Below are 14354 nucleotides of genomic sequence, written 5' to 3'. Positions count from 1 at the left end.
GGCCCAGGATGCCTCTATTTATGAAGCTGAACCATGCCTGGATGTCTGCTGGCTGCAATCAGAGCTCAGACACCCAGCACACATGGAGACACCTGCATGTAGGTGACTGACTCTGCACCTGAACCCCACCCCACGTTTCTGTGCAGCCTCCAAAGAGGTTTGTCCTGGGTGAGCGATGAGACCCAGTAAGCTGATGAACAGCTCCTGAGCTGAGAAGTTCAGGCTCAAGCTGGTGTCTCTGTAAGTGAGACAGTTTGTATGAGCTGTTTGCACCGTGATCCAGTTTGTTCATGCACATTCATAGGAAAAGTAACTGGAGTCTGATGGTGACACTTTTGTAGGTGTTATGGCATCTTGAGATTGGATTTGGACAGCCTACCTCCTGCAAGGATGCTGTAGGTACTAGGGCATTACTAGTAGTGCAAATTTCAGTGGGAAGCAAATTCTGGTTTACGTGTAAGGTGACCCTATGATCCAGCACTGGAGTAAATAATTTCTATTGTAAACTACTCAGAAACTAAATTATATGGCATACATCGATCTTTTACAGCCGTTGAATATATTTCACAAAATCAGTTATCCATAAATCTGCAGAAAATGTTCAGAAGCAGAGCAGAGAATGAAATTATCCAACCAGTGTATCATAGAAATTTATCTTTGACTGGTCAAAGCCAGCTGTATATCTGATCCCTGAGCCTGGTGGCCTGACACCTCAGCTCCTGCTCTCAAGGTGCGTGGTCCAAAAGCAAGCAAAGAAAAACCTGCTAGTAAATTTACATAAGCACGGTCTTCAAGTTAAGTTCAGGGATAGGGAGCCTAGTGATTAATGTAGGTTATTTCCTTCCTTCTCCTTGTTTTACCTGTCTACATACTTCAAGAGAGCTGGGATGTTCCTCCTATGCATAGTTGTCTTCCTTCTTTCCACCTTCCTCTCTCCCTTTATCCTTAGCTGTGGTCATTGGCTGTGTTGGGCAGAATCTGTTTGTAGGATAATCCTCCCAGACTCTCAGCAATCCTTGTGTCTTTGCTTTCCTGGCTCCAGGATGAATCACAGAATCACCAAATTATTGAGGTTGGGAGGGACCTCTCGAGGTCCTCTAGTCCAGGCAGTCCTAGTCCTAGCTCAAGCAGGGTCAGCTAGAGCAGGTTGTCCAGGACTGTGTCCAGTCAGGTTTTGAGTATCTCCAGAGATGGAGACTCCACAACCTCTCTGGGCAACCTGAGACCCACACCCTTCCTGAGGAGATGAGGGACAAGTCAGCAGCACGTTATCAGTGATATCTAATGAGGAGATACAGAACTACGATCTGTATTTGGGCATGGAGAAAAAGGGAAAAAAAGGCAAAGCCCCTCTAGCCTCAGTGACAAGCTCTGTGCTATCCAACCTGCCCCTCCAGGGTGGCCAGGGCAAGGACTCCTCCCTGAGAGCTCCCTCCAAGGGTGGACAGCAAAGCAAACCAGCTGGAGGCTCTGCTGACCTCTTTCTTCCTTTTATCACAGGAGAAAGTGCTCTGAGAGAGCTGGAAAACCGCTAGAGAAAGAAGCAGGACAGATGCTGCACAGGACATGTGGTGATGCTGCTAGTGGTGAAGGCTCCCGAGCCTTTTACACCCGGGACGTGAAGTGAGGCTTATTCCCGGGGACAGTGGCTGTCAAACAGAGAAACCTGGTCCCTCCCGTAGAGCTGGGTCAACATGTCCTCCAGCTCCCCCAGAGTGAGGAGCTGGACCTCGTTCTTGTCGTTCTCAGCAATGACCGCCCAAGCCTTCCTGTGGTTGGTGTCCACCTCACAGCAGGCACTCGACCAGATGTGGCTGGGTTTATTAACCCTCCCCTTGGCAATATAGTTGTTCCCAGGCACGGCACCCACGATGACATAGGTGGTGTTACAGCCCTGGGTCCTCCTAATCATCGTTTGCTGCTCGTAGTTGTTCCAGGCGCCGCCATTGAGTTTCTCATCCTGGGGCACTATGTTGGTGAGGGTGAAGGTAGCTGTCCTGCTGCTGGAGTCGGGGTGATGGCCGCTGGGGTTCAAATGGCCACGGTTCAAACCTGTCAGGTTCTTGTAGTCTTGGAGGATAGCCTGGCTCTTGCTGAGTTGCTCCAAGCTGACGTTGAAATAATTTAAGAGGGTCCACTCTCTTTCCATAGTTTTGGGATAAGTTGGACCCATCAGCTTGACAGGTAAAGAAGTGGAAAAGGTGTTAGCATTGGGGATGAGAGTAATGGAGCAGGTTTCCCTGGAGCAGAAGTCTCTGAGTGCCGAGCACCCATTTTTTGTCATCTCAGTGTATGAAAATGCATGAATCAGAGAGAAATCATAAAGCTCACCCTCCCCAACGAACACAAGAGATTAAAAAAAAATTAAAGCTCAGAATTTGACTGCTCTCAATTTGACTTGTGACCTTTGAAATCCAGCCTGCGGTGGGAGTGTGGGTGGATACATAAGAATGAGCATTTTCCACTCCCAGATTTGAAAGGTGATTTTGGTGAGACATGTCCCCTGCCACATCTGGTTCCCTTTCCTCCCTTCTCCACATCCCACATCTGCCCAGGGCTGTCCCCAGTTCCTCCCACCCCCATTAATCACATCCAACCTTCATCACCTGCATCTAATCACGCTATCATCAGCCCTGGCCTTTGCTCTGTTCAGCCCCATTGCCACAAGAGCTCTTTCAGTCTCTATGAAAGGTTTTCATGCCTTTTTTTAATCCAACCTGTCAACACCCTAGCGTTTTACAAGCTTAGGGAAAACAAGCACACAGATATCCTCTTTGAAGGTTGGGTGTCATAGGGAGTCCTTGAAGGTGGACAGGGTGGGAAGAGGATGAGCAGAAGAGCCATGGAGCCCACAGGACTACCAGGAGGAGATGAGGAGGACTCAGACCCTTCTGCTCTTCTCCTGCTTTGCCCCTCACTCGGGAAGAGGTATTTGTGGTTGCTGCAGGTGTATCACACTCCTGAAACACCAGTGTTTGCCTCCTCTAATCCCATACACAGGAATGTGTTGGGAAACCAACCCTAGAGGTGAGGTTTCCCTGGGAGGGCTATAGTTCATTGCGAGGATGAAGCTTTTTGCTCAGTAAGCAAAAATACCTCAATGCAAGTGGGATCTGCTACTGCAGGGCTAATGTGCCTCAGAGCTGATCTGTGCCAGGGAGCACAGGTGTGTTCCTTCTGCAGCATCACTGAAAATAAGTTAGAAATTATCAGCCTCTTAAAGGAGCTCATAATCCCCAAAGAGACCTAAATACTGCAAAAAGACCTCTGAAGAAAGTTAGCAAAATCACAGATTTCGCAGATGGCCTGGGTCCGTGGTCCAGAAGGAAAAGAGAGAAGGTTTTATCCCCTCTAAATATGGAGGCTGCAGTGGTGCAACACCAGATTAGTTGCTTGAGTTCCTATAAGTAACAAGGGCAAATGCTTTTTTTCATAACTATAACACCTTTCTTTTCATAGTTAGGGAAACATATTTAGCTTTCCTCTGGAACAGGGCATATGGCTTTCTTCTGTGGCTCATTTTCGCCTAAATTCCCTACTGCTACTGTGTCCCTAGCAATGACCTGAATTTCCTCGTCTTCTGTTCCATAATTTGCTTGGTCTTTTTTACTGAAGGTGTGAAGTTTGTCAGAGGGATGTTTGGGAGGCCTCTGTAGTTTGCAGAGATCTATGTGTCTGGTGGATCCTTCTGAATCAAGCCTGAGGCAATGGTGGTAAGGGGCAACTGCAGGTGGATGGAGATCATGCACTTCTGGCTTGGCTGATACTGATCCTACTCACTTTTCACTGCCTGAAATACCACTCAATAAATTTACCATGTTAATCCAACCCTCTCATCACTGAGTGCCTGTACCTGGACTTTTTCACTGGGTCATCTCGCCCAGTTCTGAGTTTCTCCGTACTTCTCTCATGCCGCTTACAAAGCCAAATTGATTCTTAACTGGGAGCAAATAAGCTATGTCAGGGATGCAAAACAGCTCAAGGTGAAGTAGAGATCAGAGCCCAGCATAGCTGGTCCCTCAAATTTATCTGCTGTTGGATTCTCTTTTCCCCATCGTCTGGTCCCCCACCACAGCATGGGACAGGGAGGGGGTCATTTGACTTAATGTAATGTAAAATAAGGTAATGTAATGTAAATACAATTTGACTCAATGTTCCTGTAAGGTCAATGTGGAAAAACGGGCACTTTTAGGCTATGACTCATCTCATCCTCCTGCTGATGTCTCAAACCCATCAGAGGAATCATGTGGTGAAGGTGTTTGAAGTTAGATGAGATGAATCCCATCCAGTGGGTCCATTTGCATGTGTGTGGGGGTGGGAGGAAAAAGAAGTGTTTGGTTAAATGCTGCAGTTCATCTTTTAATGACTGGGGGGTGACGTGCCATAAGAGAGGACACTCACCTGGGGCTCAACCAGCCATGTTTTAGGTCTCGTGCCAGGTCCAGGCTGGTAGAGGTAAGCAGAGTATACGGGAATACGCCTGTTCCTGTCGTACAGGGTCGCAAAGTAATACCGGTTCTTGTAACGCTGGCAGACCCAGGCTGGGCTCTCCGGCTCCAGGGCTTCATTTGGGGGGGTTTCCCGGAAGAAAAACTGAGGGCATGAACTTTCAAAAGATGTCACCACCTCGCTGTGTCCCAGCCAGAGGCAGCTCGCAGAGACCTGCAGCAGCAGCAGCAACAGCATCGTGGGGAGGATTTCAAGTGAAGGGCTCTTGCTCACCTGGAGGGCAAATGCAGAGAGACACTCAACTTGGAGAAAGCTTATCGTGGCCTGGAGTCATTTTTGTGCTTGTGGGACATGGCTGTTAGAGGAGGGGACTATGAGAGACCAATGAGGGAACAACTTCTGTCCTCCTGGATATGGAAAAATCGACAGGGGAATAAGGGTGAAATCTAAAATAGGTTTTAGGTGCCTAGAGGAGGCAGCAGTGGGAGGATTTAGCCTGTCTGAGGAGGGATCCAAACCTGCCCCATGTCTAATCAGCTCACACAGCAAAGTCTTCTTGGAACTGAGGCATGGCGTTGGGACAAGGCCACCTTTTCCAGCCTACCTGTGTTGGCCAAGAGCTCAGCTTTTGCATTGGCACTGGAGAAAAAAGCCTGGAGCAACCCAGGGGCTGGGACCCCCTATTTCAGAATACCATCTCACTCCCTTTTGCTCTGAGGACCTTCCCACAGCAGAGGACCTGCAGCTGGGCACATACTCTGCTCAGCCACCTGCGATGCTGAGCTGGATTTTAGTCTCGCAGGGGATCTGGAAGGGAAATAACAGTGATGCTGCACTTCCTACAGGTCTCTGGCCCCATCCAAGTTCACACAGACATGCAGCTCTTCCATAACTCCTCTGTGCTTGCAGGGGGATTAATCTCCCCTAAAGTTAGGTCAGATGTTTAACCTGAAGCGGTCCAGCTTGAGGTTCTGGCTCTCAGACAGCTGACACTGGGAAATGTGTGTCCTGCTGCTCAGCTTGCATTTTCGGTGTGTCCAACCCCAAACAATGAACTTACAGAAAGAGAAGAGGCCAAGCAGATGGTAGCAGCAAGCACAAGGGATGACGTCTCTATATCATTGGTGCCCTGGCCACAGTCGCACAGGATTCCCGCGATCCACATCTTTAGCTTTGCTGATTGTTGTTCCTTTTACAGTAAAAGGCGCTGGTGCAGGAATTCCTATTTCTTGAACAGAAATAGGTCCTATTTTGTCTTTCTCAGGTGTTGACATGATTTTCAGCAGTCAGCAAGATCTTTCTTTTTGGAGAAAACTGCCGAAAAATTCCCTGTGATGCAGGCAGCGATGCAGGGTGCTTTATCTTTTTTCAGATGCACCGCAGGCTTTGGGATAACAGTAATATTTCCATTTTCGTTGCTAGACATTTGACGGAGTGGTTTTAAAATAGTTAGCATTTTAAATAAGGCAGGCAGGACAAGCAGCTAAAAGGATTCATGGGACAGAAAGCTCAGGCCTCTAAAACACAAACCCCACGTTTGGCTGGGGAAATGTCTGAGCTGAGGACTGCTGAAGGCTTGGAAGGTCACCTTGCACATTTGCCCTTTTCTTATTCTTTTCCCTGCCCCTCATGCATTAATTTCCATTGGGTTCAGGATATTGAGCTAGAGACACCCTTGCTCTGACCCAAGACACCTGGTCCGTTATCTCCTTACTAGCGCTGGATCAGGAACATGGTGACCAGTAAGCTGAAAACTGAGAAGAGTGAATCACAAGAAGTGACTTATTACAGTACTCTCCAGAACATGACAATATCTGCCCCAGCTCAGGCAGAAAAGTTACTGAGAAGTCCTTCTTTTGCACCACTCCCTCCACAAGCTTAAAATACCTCTAACTAACTTAATTTCCGAGATATAGAAACCAACCTACCGTGTGAAAGAGCGGCACATAAATATTTTTATCCACAGGACTCTTCTCACAGCCCCGAAGTGGTAGAGGACTTTCAAATGCCTCTGCTACAGTCTGAAACCGGCTGTGACCTTAGGGCAGTTTATACAAGAGCTCCAGCAAGGCAGAGTTGTTAGGTTTCTCAAACAGGGTTTAAAGTAAGTTTGTCCAGGGGTGGAGCCAGGACCTGTGTTTTTCCAGAGGTCTTTTGCAAGGTTATGGGTGGAGTTACGGTACTCGATAAGCTCCCCCTCTCCCTTATTCAATAGTTTGATGTGAATTTTCCAGGTGACTTGGCAACTGAAACTTAATTATGCAAGGTGTTTTATGGCATTTCTGATAACCTTGGATCAAGTCTTCCCTACAGCTGTGAGCCAAACTCTGTCAGTGGGCCAAAATAAGACCTTGAATCTACCCTTTCCCAACGTTGCACAGGAAAAAGGGTACAAACTCAGCTCCCATCTGCTTGGTGCATGCTGTAATCGACAGGCAGTAATTCATAAGATAAGTGATGTTGCCAGATCAGGTGTAAAGGAGTGCCTGGCTGCACTAGCCACCCTCAGACCAGGAGGGGAGTCTGCACCCAGCATCTTCAGTGCATCTTGTACAACCTTTGTCAGACTTCTGTGCTGCAGGCAGGGACATTCAGCTACAACCCAATGCCCGGTGTTGGCTCTTAGCTAGCCAAGACGGTGCTGGAGCCTAGGGAATAATTAATCCTCAAAGAGATGTCCAAGACAGGCAGGAGAAACTGCAATCGTCAAGATGAATAATTAAAAAAACCAAGACAGAATCTGTTTTCCTACAATTAGACATCTCAGTTCACCATCAGGCATCTCCTTGTCCATCTGTTCCCAAGGCTTCCCATGCTGATCGTTTCCCCGAAGCATCCTTGGCCAGGTTCAACATTTGGCTGGGGCAGCAGGTGAGGAGCAGGAACACTGCCACCACTTCAGAGCGTCCCACCAGGCTTTGGTGACTTTTCCAGGTGGGTGACACATTGCCAGAGCTGCCGAGGGCTTCAGATCTAATGGGATCTGGGGGATCAGCTTCTGGGAGTGCCAGTTCATAGTGGGGTAGTTTATTCCCTTTGGGATAAGCGTTCCTTCTTTGAGGTTTTGATCTGAGCATCACCAAAAGTGAATTTTTTCCTGGAGCCCACCCGATTTTATTATCGATTTAAGACCAGGGATTAGCTCATGTGGTGACAATTTCCAAGCTTCTTCCAGTGTCTTCGGCCTCTAAGTGTGTCTCTCATATTCTCCAGATCTTTACTTTTCTGTGCTGGAGTTTCTTTCCCAAGTAATTTCTTCTGTCCTTGCCCTCCCTAATATAAAACATTAAAGAGCTGCAAAATACGATGCATGCATAAACTCTCATTTTCTCCTTGGAGGGGGGATGTTAGAGCTCAGCAATTGCAGCCCACCCTTTGTCTGATGTATTTATTCTGAAGCTAAGGAAACACTTTAGATATTGCAGTCAATGGTGAGAAAGGAGCAAGAGCTTACCTTGAAGCAGAGTCTTGGAACAAGCGGCTGAACTGGTGCTTCACTTTTCTCCCTGGAGAAACAGTCATCTGATCCCTCAAGAGTCCCGCTGCAATATATACCCAGTCATAAATCTGCCCCTTTTCATAAAAAGGGAAACTCACAGAAAAGAGAGGATTTCTGTTGTTATTCAGGGGAGATTGGTTCATGCCTGCCCAGAAATGGGGTGACAATTGCTGTTTGCTGTTTCCTCAGGATTTCTCCCAAGTTTGCTGACTTGCAGCATCACATGTCAGAAGCAGATAACTGTGTCTAGTGATTTCCCTTTCCATTTCCTCATTCCCCGTGGGGTGCTGCAGCTGCTGCCGCAGCACCTACACACATTTCTGTTCCCAGCAGACCATCTCTGGTGGTATTAGACCAACCGGCCTGTCTCTGAGTACACACAGATGCTCATAGCCTGCTCTTCTCTAGCCTCTCAGAATAAAATTACTATGGTCAGGCTACATATTTCCCCTTGCCTGACTGTAAAGGCTTTCTAACAGCACTTATTAATGCCGTCCTACCGATCCTGGGGGCACACCTTGGTCTCTGCTTCCTGCTTTACAGCCACTGCTGAGCCCATGTTCAAATAGAATACCAATCTGCCCAGAAAGGATGCTTGTTGGAGACAGGGTTTATCTCCTTAGGGGTGGATAAAAGGGATTTGGGGGGATGGATAGAGAGATCAAGGTTTGGTAGGCTGCGCTCTCTCGACCTCAGAGGGCAGAAGGAACAAGAAGGGTCGGCTCCTATGGTCTCTCTAAGGTCAGCTGGAGGAAAGGTGCTGGTTTTCTACTTTATTAGTGGGGTGGAAATGGGACTACAGATTGCTAATGATTATGACCAAGGATCACCAGAAATGGGTATGACAAAAGTCAGGGACTCTAAGAAGAGTCCCTTGTCCTGAGCTGCAAATTGGAGCAGAATTAAAGGAGTTTGGCAGTATTTTGTACAAATTTTTATTAAAAGCTGCAGGGAGCATGACTATTTTATCTTGAATTTTTCATTTCTGTACAGACCCCTAGTCCACAGGCCACAGGCTGCATGTCTTACCCTGTATATCTCTGAACCCCAAGAATTCAGTTTCTCTGATCTAGGAAATGCTCCCTCCTGTAGCCCAGTCAAAGCATCAATGGGAACCAGTTCTTTGCACTGGATTTCTCTCCTTGAGCTCTGTCCTTGCCCTCCGGGTGTGATCCTGCTACATTTTGTCAGTGCAACAGCTTGGCTGTTGGAAGCATGTCTCGAGGTATTGGAGCGATGGGATTCTGGGACTCTAGTTTAAGACAGCATTTGATGGACATTTCTGAAGAATAGCAAGATGCTGAGCTTGATGTCCAGGCAATCCTTGTTGGTCCTCTGTTTTTAACACAGTAAAGTATCCGGTCATGGTTGGAGTGCTGCTGCTTACAAAAGTCAGAAAGGAAGAGGACAGGCAGTCAACTCCAAGTTTCTTCTTTCTTCAAAAGGGACTTAAAATATCCACAGTGAAAAAGTAAGCAGCCAAAGCAGATACCAGCTTAGGTAATACAATCAATATCCAGCTGTGATATCAAAAATGCAATGGAAACATAGTTCAAGATTCCAAAAGGCCTGATGGTGAAATCCCACGCAGAGCAATTTGCAGCAAGCCAGCCTTGGATGGCAAAAAGTTTTTCCATGTAACTGGCATCAACAAAAGCTAACCTGGGTTAACTCTCACAGTGGACCAGTGAAACTCTCTGAAATCTTTATGTGGGCACTCTTCTTTTGGAAATGGAGGAAAATGAGTCCAGTTTAGTTGTGAACAAATGAGCAGTGGGAATGAAATCAAACTCTTCCACTTGTCCACAGTTTTAATTAATCTGGGCAAACTTTCCTGAGTGTATCCAAAAAATGTACTGTGTCTAAAATATAGATAACAGTCCAGGAATACTGTAACAACGAGCTGGTTGTCATAACCAGAAATAACCTGAAGAAGCCATGAACCTCTTGTCCTACTCCTGAGGTCTATCAGGTCATGCTTTTGCATTTCACTGATTTTTATAAAAAATTGTGCTCTAATGCTTAATAACTGGCACTACTCTGCCTTTCACGTCAGTGTAGGCAGTGCCTACATGCTGTCCAGAGCTCTGCACTTTCTAGATGGGGACGTGATGTGAGTGATGTTGAATGAGCTCTCCTGCAGGCCAGCTCCCATGTGGTCTGTCCTGTAAGACAAATCTCCATTTCTTCAACTTGTAAAGGTCAGAGATGGAAAAATCCTATTGGATCCTCCCAGTTGGGACCCCAGAGATTCGTAGATGAAGAACTTCCAATAATTTTTGCATGTAATGGTTGAAAAGAAACAGGACTTGCAGCCCTTTTCTAGGGAAAGTGTATCGAAGTCCAGCTCTGGCTTCTCCACAAGGATGTTCTCCTGATATCTACCTCAGTTTTCTTTCTAGCAGATGCTAAAGACAGCAGTCCAACCTCCTGCTCAAAGCAGGGCAAGCTATGAGGTAGCTGTCCAAATGCAGGGAAATGCAAATACCTCTTGTGACTTCCGTGCAAGAAAAAGGGGATGTCACCTCTGGTTTTGGGAGGTACTCTGCTGATGTGAGCAAGGACAGAGAGGGAGTGTAGACACCTAAAGGCCAGCACACTCTTTTGCAACAACCAGGATGCTGAGACACAGATGTCTCACCCTACGGCTAGGCCAAGTATGTTCGCCCTTGCCAGGTGTTCAACTGAGCATGAGCTTCAAGTGATGGTTAAAAAACTGACCCAGATCAGACCAAAGGTTTGAGGTGCCCAAAAGAGGCAGCAGCTGCTTCTTCTGTCCCTCCCCAGTGTCCCAGAAGTGGTCTCAAAGCAGCTCTGCTGTGCAGCTCTCCGTTAAGGAACATGGCCCATCTCCCATGCAAACAAAACAACCCTTGTCCAGGGCCATGTAAAAAGTATCACATTTATGGAGAAAATGCGGGGAAAAAGTAAGGATGTAAAAGATTTACTAGGTTGTCTAATCCCTCCAAGGACAGTGGGCGTACATTATCCATTTTAAATTATTTACCTTGAGCTATTCTTCTACGCAACATGCCAAATGCTGGCTTATGGCAATCCTTGCATTTTGGAGACAAATATCTTCAATCCATCCTTTCCCCATAAGGATCAACAGTGTTTTAATATAGTACAGTTCTGCTGAAAAAGTTGGCACGTGATTTGGGTAACTTTAGTTATATTAACTCCACCAGACTGAGTGCCACGGTCCCTGTGTATGCAGAGCAGATAACACTTAGGTGACAGTGGGGTCTCCTCCTTGTCACCGGTGAAGCATCACCCTGCTACAGATACTCACCAGCCGAGAGCTGCCAGGTTGCTTGTGGTTACTTTCACTCTTTCTGTTTCGTTCAGCTTTGGAGACCAAAAATCAGTCCGTTAATTTCACTTTCTGATTCTCATGCAGCAGCACAGAGTCCGCTGGGGAGGATTAGGCAATAACTGAAACCGCTCGTCACAGATGCATGCCAGTACTTCTGTGGGTTGGGTGTTGATGGATGAAGAGACGGCAGCAAGGAAAAAGCAGGATATTTGCCTCGGAGCAGAGGTAAAACGTGGATGGCAAAAGCAGTGATGCAATATTGATGTAGAAGGAAAATAAGAGTGCTGTGTTTGTACCTATGACACATGGAAATCTTAAAATAATCTTATATAAAAAATCTTACAAAGGAAGAAATAATAAGAGATGCCCATCCTCAAAATCTCTATATATGGGATTCATTCATCCTAACTCAGGCATTTGAAAAAGAGATTTCCAAACCTGCCCTTTACAGTCAATGCAGAGAAAAAGGTGTCTCCAGAGATAAGCTCGTGTTAGCCCAAATTAAGCAAATGCAAAACTGTAAAATAGTTCAAATTTAAGTGTTTATTTCTTTGTTGAGTATAAAGGCAGTCAAAGCTGACAGCTCAGTCACAGATGTCTGACTTTTAGATACTTAAAAGCCTTGCGCAATAAATCCGCCCCCTCTCTTGGTGACTCTGTTTTTGGGGTGTATCTGGAAAAGCATTGCAGGCCAAGTCACACCATCACTGGGGTCACGTCTCCAGGTTTCAAAGCAGCTCTTTCCCACGTACCCAGGAAGAAGCTCGATTCTTGCACTGTGGTATGAAAATCAGCAGAGAACTTTTGCATCTTAACACCTTTTGTGGACTAGAAGTGGTTGCAGATGCAGTCTAGGTTATGTCAGACAGATGGGTTTCCCCACGGAAAAAAATTTGTTTGCTTGAAGTTCAAGAAACTCAACCCCATGACTCAGGGTGGGGAGGGCTGGCTTCTTGCTGATTTTATGGTGCTGCACTAAAAAAGGCAAGCGTTGAATCGATGGGGAAATCCTGCCAGTGAGGTCAGGTCTGGGCAGTCAGGGATGGAGGAGATGTATGCTTGTGAGAAAAAGGAGGGACCACACACATTCGGGTCAGTAAGCACAGATCACTCCTGACTAGATCTTCGTAGCAATGTCTCCTCACGTGGCCTGGGTCATGAAAGATTAGCACCAAAGGGGAGGTCTAGACAGATCTGGGATCTGTCCTTTTGCATTTTCTAGGGCTCATGAGACCCCTTTCTTCCATCCCTCCAGTTTGTTTCTCCCTCAAAGGGCTCCCTTGTTCAACTTAGCAGCATGGCAGCTTCACTGCTGTACCCGAAATAGTCAACCCTAGCCTTCAGCTCAGCCTGTCAAGGCGATTCAGTGAGCAAATGCACTTTCCCTGCAAGCTTGGAGCACGTCCCATTCCCCCTCCTCCAGGCTTTGCTCACCTTTATAGGCAGCGGATCACTCACCTCCAGCAAGGTGCAAACTTTATCTGGAGAAAAGCAGCAACATCAAGCTGATGCACTGCTTCAGTTGACCACTGGTCTCGTTGACAGCAAGGGAAATCAAAGGGTAGTAGGTTGGGCTGGAAAGTATCTCACACCCTGCTGGTGTTCCTCAGGTAAAATGGAAGGCCCAAGCCATTAAAGCAACTCTGGAACCTGAATTTGTGGGATCTTCTTCCTTCCACCGCACAGTGATAAAAGCACACTTCCTCATAAGCTATAGCAACACTCACAACTGTGCTTTGATTTCATGAACAGGCTGGTCTGTATGGAAACTAATCCATGCTGTGGTTTCATAGATATATTTTTAAGAGGATGAAATATCTCTACTTATTAATACAACCCGTTTATTAAGCCTCCTTTGATTTCTCTTCCTGAAAGACGTTTGTATATTAGGGCCAGGATTTCACCATCTATGTGGACTCCCAAATCCTGTTGAGACTTGGCTGGTTTGAAGCTTCTCTGAGATATGCTACCAAGGTGGTCTGAGGCATGGAGCACACACCTTCTGAAAACAGGTTGAGGGACTCAGGCTTGTTGAGTCTGGCAAAGGGGAAGCTAAAGGGGAGCCCAATAGCTGCCTACAGCTACTCGGAAGGGCGAAGACAATGAAGTCAAGCTCTTTGTGGTAGAGCCAGGTAGAGCCACTATAAGAAAGGGCAGCAGCCACAGACTGTGGCTTGGGAGGTGCAGGTTGGACAGCAGGATAAAAAATGTCTCTAGGCAGGTAGTACAGCGTAGCGACAGGTTGTTGGGAAATGACAAATGATGAATTGTGGAGGTGACTCAAGGCTTAGCTGGATGAAACCACGGCTAAGCCAGCCTACAGCTGACAGTGCTTCCGCTTCAAGCAGGAGGTTGAATTAGAGTCCTCCAGCTGATGTTGCCAACCAACATTTCTAAGACCCTATGGTAGATGCACCTCTCATCTCTCCCCCCGCCCCACTGCCCTGCCCTGCCCTGACACACTCAGATATTGTCTGGAAAATTATAACGAGGCAGTAGATGGCCAAATTCCCTGGTCCTGAGAGTTGTACATTAAAGTCTTTCTATAGCCCAAAGCCACAAAAGACACACCACATACCTCAGAGAGCCAAGAGGAGGGCACGTTTCTAGATTCCTGGTTCAGACTCCTCTGGGGGATAGACACCAACCAGATGAGACCCCATCAGCTCATCTCCCCCGACAAGGAGAGACTGATGATATCCAACGGTCTCTGCACCAACCCAGTTCCTCTGCTAGCCATGCAAAATCACCCCACCATGAGAACTGCGCTTCAACCACTTGGGAGTCCCAGGTTGGTCCTCTCTGCAATAAACACAGGCTGTGTTACTGCACATTAATTATGCTGAGGGTAATTAGCAGTTATGTCAACATGAAGATTTCCAGTTAGGCTGCTGGCTCACTCTATATGGAAATTAGGTTGTTGATTGTGAGCGGAAATATGTCAGACCAAACGCCAGAGGAAAAGCGTCATCGCTAATTAGGAAGAGCAGCTCCTTTGCTCAGGGGTTGTGCCTTGGGTCGTCTCTGCCAGACTTGGCATCCCCCGAAGCCCGTGGATGTGGCGTGGCAGGGAGGGCCAGCTGTCCACGG

General features: G+C 47.0%; 1 protein-coding gene across 1 annotated transcript; it reads right to left on the bottom strand.

The window, feature by feature from the left end:
• Positions 1 to 585: 585 nt before the first annotated feature.
• LOC142404547 (endonuclease domain-containing 1 protein-like) lies at positions 586 to 14009 on the bottom strand. The gene is made up of 4 exons (XM_075491512.1): positions 13843 to 14009; positions 7904 to 7991; positions 4402 to 4722; positions 586 to 2176 (listed from the first exon to the last, which is right to left on the bottom strand). Exons 3-4 carry the CDS (start codon positions 4684 to 4686, stop codon positions 1631 to 1633), a joined length of 831 nt encoding a protein of 276 aa, XP_075347627.1. The 5' UTR covers positions 4687 to 4722; positions 7904 to 7991; positions 13843 to 14009; the 3' UTR covers positions 586 to 1630.
• Between the last annotated feature and the right edge of the window lie 345 nt (positions 14010 to 14354).

This window comes from Mycteria americana, chromosome 1 (assembly GCF_035582795.1).
Source record: "Mycteria americana isolate JAX WOST 10 ecotype Jacksonville Zoo and Gardens chromosome 1, USCA_MyAme_1.0, whole genome shotgun sequence".
Classification (NCBI taxonomy): Eukaryota; Metazoa; Chordata; class Aves; order Ciconiiformes; family Ciconiidae; genus Mycteria; species Mycteria americana.
Note: the sequence above shows the minus strand (reverse complement) of the source record. Positions and strands in the feature narration are given on the sequence as shown.